The 13,560-nt window shown below is 38.9% G+C and overlaps 1 protein-coding gene across 1 annotated transcript; it reads right to left on the reverse strand.

Moving 5' to 3' along the window:
• Positions 1–12,537: 12,537 nt before the first annotated feature.
• LOC114317523 (putative mitochondrial protein AtMg00860) lies at positions 12,538–13,113 on the reverse strand. Its single transcript, XM_028264260.2, has one exon. It carries the CDS (start codon positions 13,111–13,113, stop codon positions 12,538–12,540), a length of 576 nt encoding a protein of 191 aa, XP_028120061.2.
• Positions 13,114–13,560: the final 447 nt, after the last annotated feature.

Genomic DNA, 13,560 nt, shown 5'->3' on the forward strand with positions numbered 1-13,560 from the left:
CTCAATGCACGCGTGCTCGGGTCTTGCTCAGAAGTCCACTGCCATGCGCAAGCTGCCTCTGTTTTCCCTGCTCTGCCCCTTTGAAGACTGCCAAAGTCTCAGGATGTGTTCACTGCATGTTGAGGAATGCCACCGGCTGGAGGGAATTATCATCGGCTGTGATTTGGTGGTCATTGGCCACAAATGAAGCTATCGGCCACTAATGGATTGCCGGTCGGCACTCTGTTCAGTCGATCGGCAAAAAGTTCCTGTAGAATCTGTTTGACACAACAGAGGACAGGACTTTGCATGGCAATGCAATTCAAGCAATGTATGCACCGACCATATCCCTTATCATGTTTATGACTCAAAGGGACATGGTCCTTGGTTCTCGGACCATCAATCGCGCATTTCAGTGCGTGATGGCCCAAGAGACCAATTTATGCATGTTGATTTCAAATGCAATGCAAACCAACAAACAAGTGAGGAGCTCAACCTCAATCATGGATAATTAAGAGGCAAAGCATGCATGCAATGCAACCTAAGCATGTTAACTAGGCATGCAACATGGTAATGCAAACAAGCATACAAGGCATGTAACAACTATGCTAGTTTTTCAAGCATGCAAGTATGCAAAGCGTGCAACATGTTAGGCAATTCCAACTAAGAGAAATGCATGCCAAATGCAAAGTCACTTAAACATGCCACAACACATGATAGGCCAAGCATGCAATCAACGCACAAGGTAAGCATGTCACAACATGCAAGAATGGACTTAGACTAATTTAGGCAGCCCTCAAACTAACCTAAAACAGTGGCCAAAATGCTATGGAATGAGGGGCAAATACAGATACAACCATGCATGCAAATGGGCCAACACTTAGGCATTGAAGAGACAACTTTTAAGCACACTTAAAAGAAGATAAACATGGACATATGGCATACATACCAAGCTTTGAAAATCATGTTAAGGATGGTGCCAAACCAACTAAACAAAACAATCAAAACATGCAACAATGGTCCAAGACTTAAGGCAAGCCAAAGGGGAGGTAAACCAAGGCTAGGTCAACCAAGCCTCACAAGGCCAAAGGGACTTAAAATAGGTCTAATGCAGACCTAAACAAAGCCAAGGATGTACTTAGATGGCATCTAAGTGGCCTAAAAATGCAAGCATACTCCAAGGCCTAAACAAGGGGCATAAGGCAACAACCTTTAAACACATTGAAGGGGGATCAAATGCAAGCACATGGCCACATCATGAGGTCTGAAATAACATGTCAAGTGGTTCCAAACCACTGAAACAAAGCGAGGATGGCATGCTAGAAGGGCCAAAGCTTAAGGCATACAAGAGAGTTTGCCTGGTAGCTATACAAAGCAAAGCATGGATGACCCAAATGACCAAAAACAGTTCCTTAGCATACTAAAACAAGCATAAAAGCTTCACAAAGCTAGGCCAAAACACATGAGCATGGTAGTCTAAATGCTAGGCACATGTTGAGGCAAATCATGGCATTACAAGGCATGTATGCTAAGCAAGCATGGTGTACCAAAACCAACTAGAAACAGAGGCATATTATGACATAATAAGCACAAAAATTAGCTAAGGCATGGTCAACATGAGCCTAAGCTAGGTGCTCTCTCAAGAGGCAAAAATGGTCCTTTTCAAGGACAACAAGGAGAGGGGGTGGCCCTCTCCTTTTTGGGACCTCAAGGCACCATCCTCACCTCTGAAATCCTTTAAGATTTCAGTGATGAGGAGGCCCAAACACCAAGGTCTCGGAGCTCACTCAAAATGGCACAAAATGGAGCCTTACAAGGCTTAAGAGGGGTCAAACAACCCCAAAGCTTGAAACAACCTTAAACAACTATTTAGAGGGCCTAAAAACAGAAATTTTTTATGTTATACACTAAGCTCAAAAATAGTTGTAAGGTAGGCAAAAATACAATGCAAGAAAGGGGTAAAAATGAGCAAGCTTCTTACCCTTGAAGACCCTCTTCAACAATGGAGCTCTAGCAGCTTCTTTAGGTTGAAACTAGCTCCAAAACTCCAAGAACACTCCTTTGGCCCTCAATAACCAAGAGAAGGTGTAATGGTGGGTGTTTGTGTGCAAAAGTATGACAAAAAACACACTAAACTAACAAGAGAGGGAAATATAGAGATGGAATAGATACAAATTCCTAACCCTAATATCAAAGCTCTCTAAAAATGTTGTCTAACCCTAAAACCAAGAGAGGAGACTCTCTCTTATAGGCAACTCCCTCTTGTAAGGCTTCCAAAACAAGCCATCCAAGAGGGAAATCCCTCCATACACGTGTATGGAGGGGAGAAAAGGTGGGTGCCAGCTATCACAGCTGGCACAAAATATCTACTAAAAGTAGATGAACAGTGATCGGCCATTCAAAATTGCCATTTTGGCAAAATAAATGGCCGACCGGCAACAAAGAGTGCCGACCGGAAATATACATTGCCGATGGCACAAAAGCACTGGCCGGTGGCCTCAAGCCATGGCCGGTGATGCGTGGGGATGCCTCACAAGGCATTCCCTGCCCCTCCAAGGCAAAACCCAAGTGTTTGGTGCAAAACCAGACACAACATGGCCGAGTCGAGAGATCCTGAGGCAAGGCGCGCAACCGAAACCTCCGGGAACTCAAGACGAACACAAACAAGGGTAATCACCAAGTGTTTCAATGGTGACGTCCAAGTCTTGAGGACGGTCAAAAATGGGGTGTCTACACTTACACTTGTAGTGCAATCCTACTTGTTGGCTTAACATGCATCATGCTTTATGCCTCTAATTCTAGCATGTTTCGGCTCCACTCTAGCATGTTTTTGGCATCGTTTTAGCATGCTTAAACTCTGTTCCAAGTGGTCTTGGTCATGTATGGCTTGCTTTGTATAGCTATGGCATAGTTGGCTTCACTAGTCTTGAGTTTTGAGGCCCTTAGCATGCTATATTTGTGATGTTTGTGTGATATGGCATCATTTGATATGTAATTTTAGAGCATAAACTTCTTTCATACTCTCATGTTTATCACTCTTTCATTGTGTTTAAGAGTTGTGCCCTTTATGCCTTGTTTGTGAGCCATCAAATGAGCATATTTTTCTTGCCATCTATGCTGCGAGTCTAGCATGTTTTTGCTACTGTTTTGACCTGCCTTAGGTTTGTTTTGAATGGTTAAGGTCATTTGAGCATTGCTTAATATGGTTGTAGTGTAAAGGGCCTTGACTAGCTTTGAGTTTAGGGGCCTTTAACATGATGTGCATGTGATGTTTGCATGGTATGGTACCATTTGGCATGTAATTTCAGTGCATATAGTGTAGTCATACTCTCATATACTTCACTTCTCCATAGCTTTTGAGGGTTGTGTATTATGCCTTGTTTGTGGCCTAACATGTATGCATGTTTGTCTAGTCCTTTGAGCTTTAATTTCAGCATGTTGTAGCCTCTGATTTGGCATGTTTGAGCTCTGTCCAGAGCTAGTATGGTTGTTTAGGCTATGTATTGCATGCCTTTTGTATGATGCTCTTCACTAGCCTTAGTGTTTTGGGCCCTTAACATGTTATGCATGAGTTGTTTTCATGATTAGAGTCTTGTGTTTCATGCCAAGCATAGCATGTTGTTTGTATTGCATGGTGTTCAATCGGACGTTATGTTGAACACGAGGTGGATTGGTCCACTTCATACTCAAAGTGATGAAAGTGAGCCAATCCCCTTTGTCTCCATTGCCTTTGATCTTTCATGATAAGGCAATGATCTTGGAGTCTTGTTTGCATTGCATTTATTGAATTTGTACGAGATTGGGTCTTTGGCTATCATGCATTGCATACGTGATTGGTGGTCTTTGTAACGACCCCAAAACGCGCATAAGGAATTACCTTTATTACCTATGCGCTAATTACCTTTATTACCTATGCGCTAATGTGCTTTAATGTGATTATATATTTTTTTGAATTGAAATATTATCTGTTGAGTTATGACTTTAAAATTGAAATTTCCAACCTTTATGGGTTTAGAAATCAAAATTGAGTACTTGCATATGTTAATGGGAATTTTTAGAGCTACTTGGGAAAATTAATTGGAAATTTAATTCGTCTGATTCGTTAATTCATGTTTGGGTGGTTAACTTTGTACTGCAAATTGAAGGCCTTCGAGGCTTCAGAAACTGGAATAGAAAACATATTTATGATCAGCATAATTTTTAGAGTCATCTGGGAATTTTAATTGAAATTCGATTTTGTGCAATTCGTAAGGGCGTGTTTGGCTCTCCCTTTTGTGATAAGCTTATGTGTGATATATATTTATATAGAGATATGCCATATGAGTTGTGAACTCATCTTTTTGGAGTCAAAACAAAATATCTGAGGGAGAGAGAACCGAGAGAAAGAGAGGCCAAAGGAGAGAGGAAGCTTCTCTAAGAGAGAGAGAGAGAGAGAGAGAGAGAGAGAGAGAGAGAGAGAGCTCACCATTGTTGGGGCTTGAAGATAACTTGAAGAGATTGAAGAGAGAAGAAGGAGATCAACTATAGAAGTTTGGGAAAATTGAGGAGAACTAAGAGAAAGACAAAGATTGAATTAATGTATGATAATTTATTTTGAATCCTTATGTTTAAAGCATCAATTTCATGAAATCATGATAATAAGGGAAAATTTGAACCCATTTGAGTTAGGGTTCTATGTATGTGCTTAATTGAACCTTGATTTCCTAAGAGTTGCTTGATTGAAGAGTTAAAGTCATTATATTTGTTTATCTTGAGGTTGATTATGAGAAGTTGAGCCCCAATCTTGAGGTTTTGCATGGTTAATTGTATATTAATAAAGATCTATGTGTATATGAAAGAAGAAGTCTTGGAAAGGAACTAAAGAAGAGATTGATCTTCCTTATTTGAAGATTCATTGTATTTGTGATGTTTTGATTTAGAAAACACTCATAATCTCATGTTTTCCATGAATTCTACACGTTTTTGAGTGATTTGAGTTGGAAACCAAGTTTAGAAATGGAAAGAGAAAGAGTTAGAGCAAACAACATTTTCGAACTGAAAAATTGATCTAGGGCCACACGTGCGGCGGGTCTTCCCGCATGTGCTGCAATCCATTTTCAGATTCTCATAAAAAAGCACGTGGTCCCGCATGTGCGGCCAGGTTTCCCACACGTGCGGGACAGCTCTGTTCAGCCAACTTCAAATAAGCATATCTTTTGCATCCAGACTTCATTTTACGTGATTCTTGAGCCTAAATTCAAGCCCCGGAAGTCTAGTTTCCAATGGTGGTGGTCTCACTCCCAAATTCTAAATACAAAAATAGATATTCCCAAAATAGTGAAAGTTGTTCACTTTCTGTCTACCGATTTTGTACCATTTCTTCGTCCAAACCATTTTCCTATCGATTCCTCCTATTTTCTGAGACATGGATTATGACCTATTGAGGACTAATGAGTTTAGAACCAATATGACTAATTGATTAAAGAGCAAAGAAAGAGATTGGTTTTATTCTCATATTCTGCTATGTGTATTGTGTTGTAGGTCGAGACGAGGACATTGTCCCTTTGCTATCGGAAGCCCATCACTGTGAGTAATAGTTGTGTAATGATATGTTTCACTTACTTCTTGTGCTTATGATTTATATATCATTGTTTGAGGATGACATATATAGTTAATATTGTGCTTTGATTGAATTAACAAATATGATTGAACGAGGGCATTGATATGGACCTGAGGTCGTTCTATTCTTATTAATAAAAAGGGGGCCCGAGGCCGTTTCGTTATCAGCCACTGAAAGTGGACAACTCTGGAAATGAGGGAGGTGATGACGTGTCGATGTCTCACCGACCTTAATCTGATTCGAATCAATTATGATTCATGGCCAGAGGCCAAGGGAAGTAGTGTGCATGTCGATGTCCTACTTACCGTCCAATGTGTGGACAGCTATCGAGATGTGGGCCTGAGGCCGTTCTGTATAATATATTGGGCTTGAGGCCGTTCTGTACATATGTGAGCCCGAGGCCGTTCTATATTACATGTAGGCCTGAGGCTGTTCTAAAATTTGATTATGATTAAGATCTGTGTATGGTTTGAAATGCATATTTATATTCTCTATGACTATGCTCGCTTAACTAACCTCCTTACATTGCTATTATTCACTGAGCCTTACTCACCCTGTTTTTATATATTTATGTAGGTGAGCCATCGGGGATTGACACTAGAATTGTTTTGATGTCTACCTATCTGCCAAGCCGCCTGGGGTATGCCTCCGTGTTGAGGCCTTAATTTTGATTACTGAGAGTAATGTAAATTATGAAGTCTTATATAAGTGTGTATGGGAAATCTATATATAAGTTCTGAGATTGTATGTATAAATATGGAAGTGTATTTAAATGCTTAAAATTATTTAAGCCAACATGTATGCACGAGCTCAATGGATGTTATCTTATATTGATATTTACTTCTGCTTAAGGCCCCATTTGTGAATAAATATTCGTAAAATTTTGTTTTGAGGCCCATGTACAGGCTAATCATGGACCAAACTTTTAGAGGCGGGTTTGGGTCGTGACAGTCTTGGATCCAATAATGCTTTTCCTTTGATGTTTTGAGGTGATATGGGGTGGCACAGTACACACATGCCCTAGGGAGACCCTCCATTTCCTCTGTTTTTGTGCTCTATTGCAGAATGGTGTCACAACACACCAGTGGCCGGCAGTGCCACATTGATGGTCGGAACCCTTCCATTGTTGGCTGACAGAGGTCCACTCTTGGCCGGCAGGTGGCCGGCAACCACCTTTCATGGCCGGCAGGCCACTGTTGCACTCTCCAGCACTGTCTTGGTAAGATTCAGCAGCTAGTTCTTAAAGACACCCTACAGACAGAGCCTCAAGAGAGCAAATTGGAGAGCTTTTCAGGGTGAAAATCGAGGCATGCATGTTGAAACTTCTTCAACTTGCTGGGGTAGCATAGTTTAAAGCTTTAATTATTAGTTAGCTTGATTTTCTAATGTAATTAATTAATTTGTTAATTAGTTAATTGTTGTAATAATTAGTAAGTAGTTCGCTAGTTATTCGTTTAATTTGTAATAATTAGTCTAATTAGCTTAATTAGATTAGTTGGTTAGCTTAGTTTGGAGTAGCTTAGCGTATTTATTTGGACCCTCCGTCGAGAGGGCACATGTTGTAATAAGGGTGAGTGTGTGTGTGCATGTCTTCCAACCCCCATTTCTTTCTCCCTTTTACTTATCAGCTTTTGATGGATAGTTTAGGGGCATATTTCGATTAGTATACCTTATGCTTTGCATGTTTGCATCATTCATTTGTATTTCATGCACTGGGCTCAACGCATCATTCAAACCGCATCGTATTTCAATACCTATTTGAATACGTGTATCAATTGTCCCATTCATATGCCATTTTAGGTAGCCGAGCCTATTTTAGTCGCATTTTGCATGTGTTGCATTAGGCACTTAACATAGTTAGGATCATGAATGATTTCTAACTAGCTTCTGTTTTGGCTTGGAGTACACTGTAAGTGTTTACGCTTTAGCATACTTGCATGTGTGTAAGTGACTGCCATGATAGCATGCTTGCCATGAGGCTATGTGCTTATTTGATAAACTGCATGAATGCTTGTAGATGAAGGCTTGATTGCCTGAATTGGAACAACTTGATGATTGTGAGTTTTAAGCCCACTTGAGGGTGGCAAATCTGCGCTTTAGCCAACTTGTGAGTAGCACTTTCAAACCATTTTCGAAAAACAAACATGAATTGTTTTGTTCCAATTCTTGTGATTGAGTTTATACTTGTATGCTGTGCGCATCACATAGTAAGTTAGCTAATAATGGGAATCAGAACACATGTGTTTTCAAATACAACATATCATGCTTAGTAGAGGCCGATCCTTTGATCGGGCGAGCGGGGGTGCTCATTTCATGACCTTCCCCCCTGGTGCCGAAGTTCTCGAGCCGAGGCAACTTTGGTGATGACGGACACGTGGCCTTTGGCGCGAGTCAGGGTTTCCTAAATTTCCCAAAACGAAACATTTAGGTTGCGACTCTGTAATTTGACAAAACAGTCCATGTTTGGCTCTTTTTGATTAAAATCAATTTTCAAAAACGATTTGTTGGATTTGGACTCTTTGGGGATTTATCAGTCTTACATTGCACTTTGTGAGATTAGATACAAAACTGTGACAGGAGTCCGAACTGTAGGACCAATTCGAGCCTCTCTGAAAGGGGGCGCGCGAAAAAGTCGAGCTACAGATAGTCAAAAAATTTGAACAGATAACAAATTTTGACAGATAAAATTTTATTTGGACAAATATTGAAACAAATAAGTGAAATTTGAATTGAAAAGATTAAAAAATTAAATAGATAGGGTAAAAAATTGAACAAATAGGGAATTTTTTTTGAATAGATAGTCAATGAAAATCAACAGATAAAAAAAAAGTTAACAGATAAATTAAGGGATAAAATTGAAAACAAAATGTTCTTTAAAAGCAAACAAAAGAACTTCTCACCAACTATTTCATAAACAATGGACTTTTCAGCAATAAAAAATATCCACTGAACCTAATGCCTTATACTTTCTTTATATTGGATTTATCACCAATTTACTCTATTTGTATCCATCCACTTACTATTTTTTAATTTTTTAATTATAATTTTATGTGTAAAAATTATCCAATTCTTTACAAGTTCATAATAAACATTCACTCCTCTCGTACTATTGACAACGACTAAGACTATTACTACTCTTGTAACACCCTGAAGTTTCCCACAAGAATAAACCATAACCATGCATTGCAATGTATCATAAAGTCCTCTTTATCATTGAACTAAGATCCAAATTTTACAAGTCCATGATACACATTAATCCCAATCCATGTCCTTGGGTAAGTTCAATAATCTAGAAGACTATACAAAAGAAATTCGCCATTAAGGCATACAAAAGTTTTTAAGTTTCGTCTAATACAACAAAACAAATTTCAATGGTTGATACATAACTCCGTACTTCTACAATCAAATTTCTTGGATCTAGCTTCCCAACAAAATAAAAGTGCGACTTTAAATCATTGTAGTGGTGTGTCACTAGTTCTTGAAAAATCAGATAGGGTTGAGGTATATGCCTAGTAGAGATACATTTAACCAAGTATCTAATCGTTTGAAGAAGCACATGGCACTATCACAACAAAACAACATAAAATAATTGACATTGACATTGATAAATAAAGAAAAATTACAGTACACCTCGGTCACACACAAAATTGTTCTCAACATCAGGAAGAGAAATACACCATAAGTCCCTTACAAGAGTCTGAACCACATGTATAACTCACTTTCATGTAATATCATCCCCACATTTACCGACTATTATACGGCAGGACGTGGGCACCCAAAAACCATGTTTTTCCACATCTGCCAACTGTTATACAACAGGATGTGGACACCCAAAATCATCCGTTTTTCCACTTTTACCGACTATAATACGGCAAGACCAGTGGACACCTAAAAACATTTTCCCACATTCGTCAGGCAATAAGCGTAGATAGGGTAATTGGACACCTTGACACCCCACGCAGGTACTAACATAACATCACATTATCAAAACCGACTCTTAACCCAGACTCCTATTCACTTTACCACCTTACTCTAATTTGTTCCAAATAATCAAGCGTTTAACATTATAAGTGATAGGGAACAATTATAACATTCAAAGAGCCTTAATCCCCTAATAAGAATTTCAACACCACAACAATATATATATTTTCCTGTCCGTGATTATTCACAAAATTTCAAGACTTCAAGGAAATTCTCCTCCAAGTATCATTCTCTACTCACATTCAAAATTAGGGTTTTTAACAAATTTGGTGCTTCCTTCCCATTTTCATATATATCTTTATTCTCAACATTATTGCTCATGTTATATGGAAAATTAGATAAAACTATAATAAAAGTTGAGTAAAACTTTCCTTTTTGTGAAATATAAGGTCAAATATACTCAATCATCAAATTAAGTCACAAAGTCACAACAATATAATCATCTTCAAAACAAAGCGATACCAAGTTAAAAGTAACCCTACCTCAAGCAAAGAGCAAGAGAGCTTGATTTCTAGGAGAATCCTTCGTAAAAATGAAATCTAATCGATAGGAAGAAAGATCTTCACTTGGATTTCACTCTTTTCAAGTGATTTCAACTAGATCATAGAGAAATAAGGAGTATTTAGGGTGAGAAACCTAGGGTTTTTGGACTTAAGACAATAAGGAGGAAGAGAGAAAAGAGAAGTGGAAATAATGATCTAGAAATGCCTTTTTTAATCTGCTGAATTCGCGTAGACTGCTCGAGTGGTGAACAAGGATTCTCAGTATTTTTGTCTGCAAAACGAGATTTTGGGAGCCTTGCATCTTCGCTAGAGCAAACTAATGGTCGCTCGAGTGGTCCACCCTAACTTGCAAAACTACTGGATGCCCTCAATCTTCGCTCGAAAGGTACTTTCACCGCTCGAGCGGTCACCTGGAACAAAATGTCACAATCTCTCTCCCTTAGGAGATTTCATTCCCGAAATAATGCCAACTCTCAATACAGGAGCAACTACAACAACAATAGTGTACTCATTAATCTTTAGCAACTCCTAATAGACAATTAATTAATTTTAAAGTAAAGAAAGGGAAGAATTAGAAAATGTGAGTCATATCCAATTTATCACATACATGGAGAATGAAATAAGCACATCACAGATTTGGAAATAAGTTCAGATATTTCTCTCAGACCTCAGCTTCGCGTTCCCAAGTTGCTTCTTCCACCCCAAGATGGTGCCACAATACTTTGACTAGTGGGATGGTCTTATACCTTAACACTTGCTCCCGTGTATCAAGGATCTGAATTGGTCTTTCTTCATAAGAGGTATCTTCGTCAACTTCAATTTCTGTCCAATCTAACACGTGAGAGGGATCGGATTATTATTCTCAAAGCATTGATACATGGAACACATTATGCACCCCGAAGAGTTGAGGTGGTAGAGCAAAACAATAAGCAACTTCCCATATCCGCTCAATAATGTCAAAATGACCAATAAATCGAGGAGATAATTTCCCACTCCTGCTAAATCTCATCAATCCTGTCCTTAGAGAGATCTTCAAAAATACATGATCTCCTACTTCAAAGGATAATGGTCATCGTCTCTAATCAGCGTAGCTTTTCTAACGGCTTTGGGCCGTGATCAATCTTTTTTGAATGAGAGCTACTTTCTCAGTAGTCTCACAAACTAATTTGGGCCCAAACATTGGTAAGTCCCCTACTTCTGCCCAACATAATGGTGATCCACAAGGACGTCCATAAAGAGCTTCGAAAGGTGCCATTTCAATACTAGCCTGATAGCTATTGTTATAAGCAAATTCAATTAAGGGTAGGTGTTTTTCCCAAGACCCTTTAAAATCTAACACACGCGCTCTCAACATATCTTCTAAAATTTGAATGGTACGCTCGGATTGCCCGTTGGTCTGTGGGTGATAAGCAGCACTGAAATTTAATTAGGTACCCAAAGCATTTTGAAGACTTTGCCATAGCTTGGCTATAAAGCGAGGGTCTCTATCGGACACTATACTCACTGGAACCCCATGAAAGCGAATAATTTCATGGATGTAAAGTTCAACCAGAAACTCTATAGAATCTCTCTTGCTCATGGCAAGAAAATGGACTGATTTAGTAAGTTTGTCTATAATCACCCATATCGCATCATTACTTCTTTGTTTTCTAGGAAGGCTTGTAACAAAGTCCATATTAACATGCTCCCATTTCCATTCAGCAACTGGGAGAGGTTGTAGTAATCCTACTTGTCTTTGGTGTTCAGCTTTAACTTTTTGACAGGTTAAACATTTGGACACAAATAAAGCTACATCCTTTTTCATACCCTTCCATCAAAATTGTTGTTGAGACTATGATACATTTTGGTGCCCCCCGGACGCATTGCTAGATGTGAGTGATAAAAGTTCTGCAAAACGTCAGCCCTCATTGATTTTGGCACAAACAATTGGTTGAAGTAACAAACACTAGAGTCGATATAAGTGTTCAGGCCCCTCTCTTCTTTTCCTTTGGAAATTTTCTCTCAAATCGCATCCACCTCTGGATCACCTAATTGTGCTTCTACCACTCTCCTAACAAGAGTGGGTTATAAGATGTTGGCGAACGGAATGGCTTGTTTAAAAGACTCACAGAGTTACAAATCAAATTCATTGACATCCCTTATCATCTTCCATTCCCTCACCTCCAAGCTAGCTATAGTACTCACAGATTTTCTACTCAAGGTATTTGCTATGACATTAGCCTTACCGGGGTGATAGTGTAAAAACTCCATCCATCTTTATTGACGTAAGTTCAAATCTTTTTGAGAGAATAGGTACTTAAGGCTTTTGTGATTGGAGAAGACTTCAAATTTCTCACCGTACAAATAATGTCTCCAAAGTTTCAAGACAAAAATCACAGCGACAAGCTCAAAATCGTGCATCGGGTAGTTTCTCTCATGGGGTTTTAGTTGCCGCGAACCATATGTGACTACTTTTTCTTCTTGCATCAAAACACATCATAACCGTTCCTTAAAGGCATCACAATATACAGTATACCCCAAGGCACATTCTGGAATGATAAGGATATGAGTGGTAGTTAACCTAAGCTTTAGTTCTTGAAAGGATTTCTTATAAGCGTCACTCAAAATAAACTTTACTCCCCTTCGAGTCAATCTCGTCAAGGGTGATGCTATGGAAGAGAAATTCTTTACAAATCGACGATAGTAACCTGCTAAACCCAAGAAACTACAAATTTTAGAAGAATTTTTAGGTTGTTCCCAATTCTGTAGTGCTTCTATTTTTGAAGAATCCACCATAACCCCATCTTTGGAGACTACATAGCCTAAGAACTTCACCTTTGAAAGCCAAAACTTACACTTCTTATATTTTGCATACAAGCGATGCTCTCTAAGGATTTGTAGAACACTACGGAGGTGCCCTTCATACTCCTCTTCAGGAGATGAATATACAAGAATGTTGTCCACGAAAACGACCACAAATTTATCAAGAAATTCGAGAAAGATTTGGTTCATCAGGTCTATAAATGTAGCTGGTGTGTTAGGTAAACCAAATTGGCATAACCAAGAACTCATAGTGACTATATCTAATACGAAAATCTGTCTTGGGGATATCTTCCTTCTTAACGCGTATCTGATGATAACTTGACCTCAAATCTATCTTCAAGAAGCAAAGTGAACCTTTCAGTTGGTCAAAAAGATTATCTATTATGGGTAAGGGATACTATTCTTAACCATTATTTGATTCAATTTGTGATAGTCCATGCATAATCTCAATGACCCCATCCTTCTTCTTGGTGAAAAAGGCTAAAGCTCCCCAAGGTGAGGTACTAGGGCGTATAAAGTCCTCACCTAGCAACTCTTGCAATTGTTCCTTTAGAACAATCAATTTAAGCTAGAGCAAATCTATAGTGTGACAAGGAAATAGGTGCTGTACTCGGTATCAAATCTATAGAGAATTCGACCTCCCGATGAGGGGGTAACTTGGTGAGATCTTCGGGAAAGACATCGGGATACTTGTAA

The sequence above is a fragment of the Camellia sinensis genome, chromosome 9 (genome assembly GCF_055761805.1).
Source record: "Camellia sinensis isolate YWXY chromosome 9, ASM5576180v1, whole genome shotgun sequence".
NCBI lineage: Eukaryota > Viridiplantae > Streptophyta > Magnoliopsida > Ericales > Theaceae > Camellia > Camellia sinensis.

Excerpts from the sequence above, each read along its gene's own strand:
- LOC114317523 (XM_028264260.2), bottom strand. The coding sequence starts at position 13,113 with ATGAGTTCTTGGTTATGCCAATTTGGTTTACCTAACACACCAGCTACA.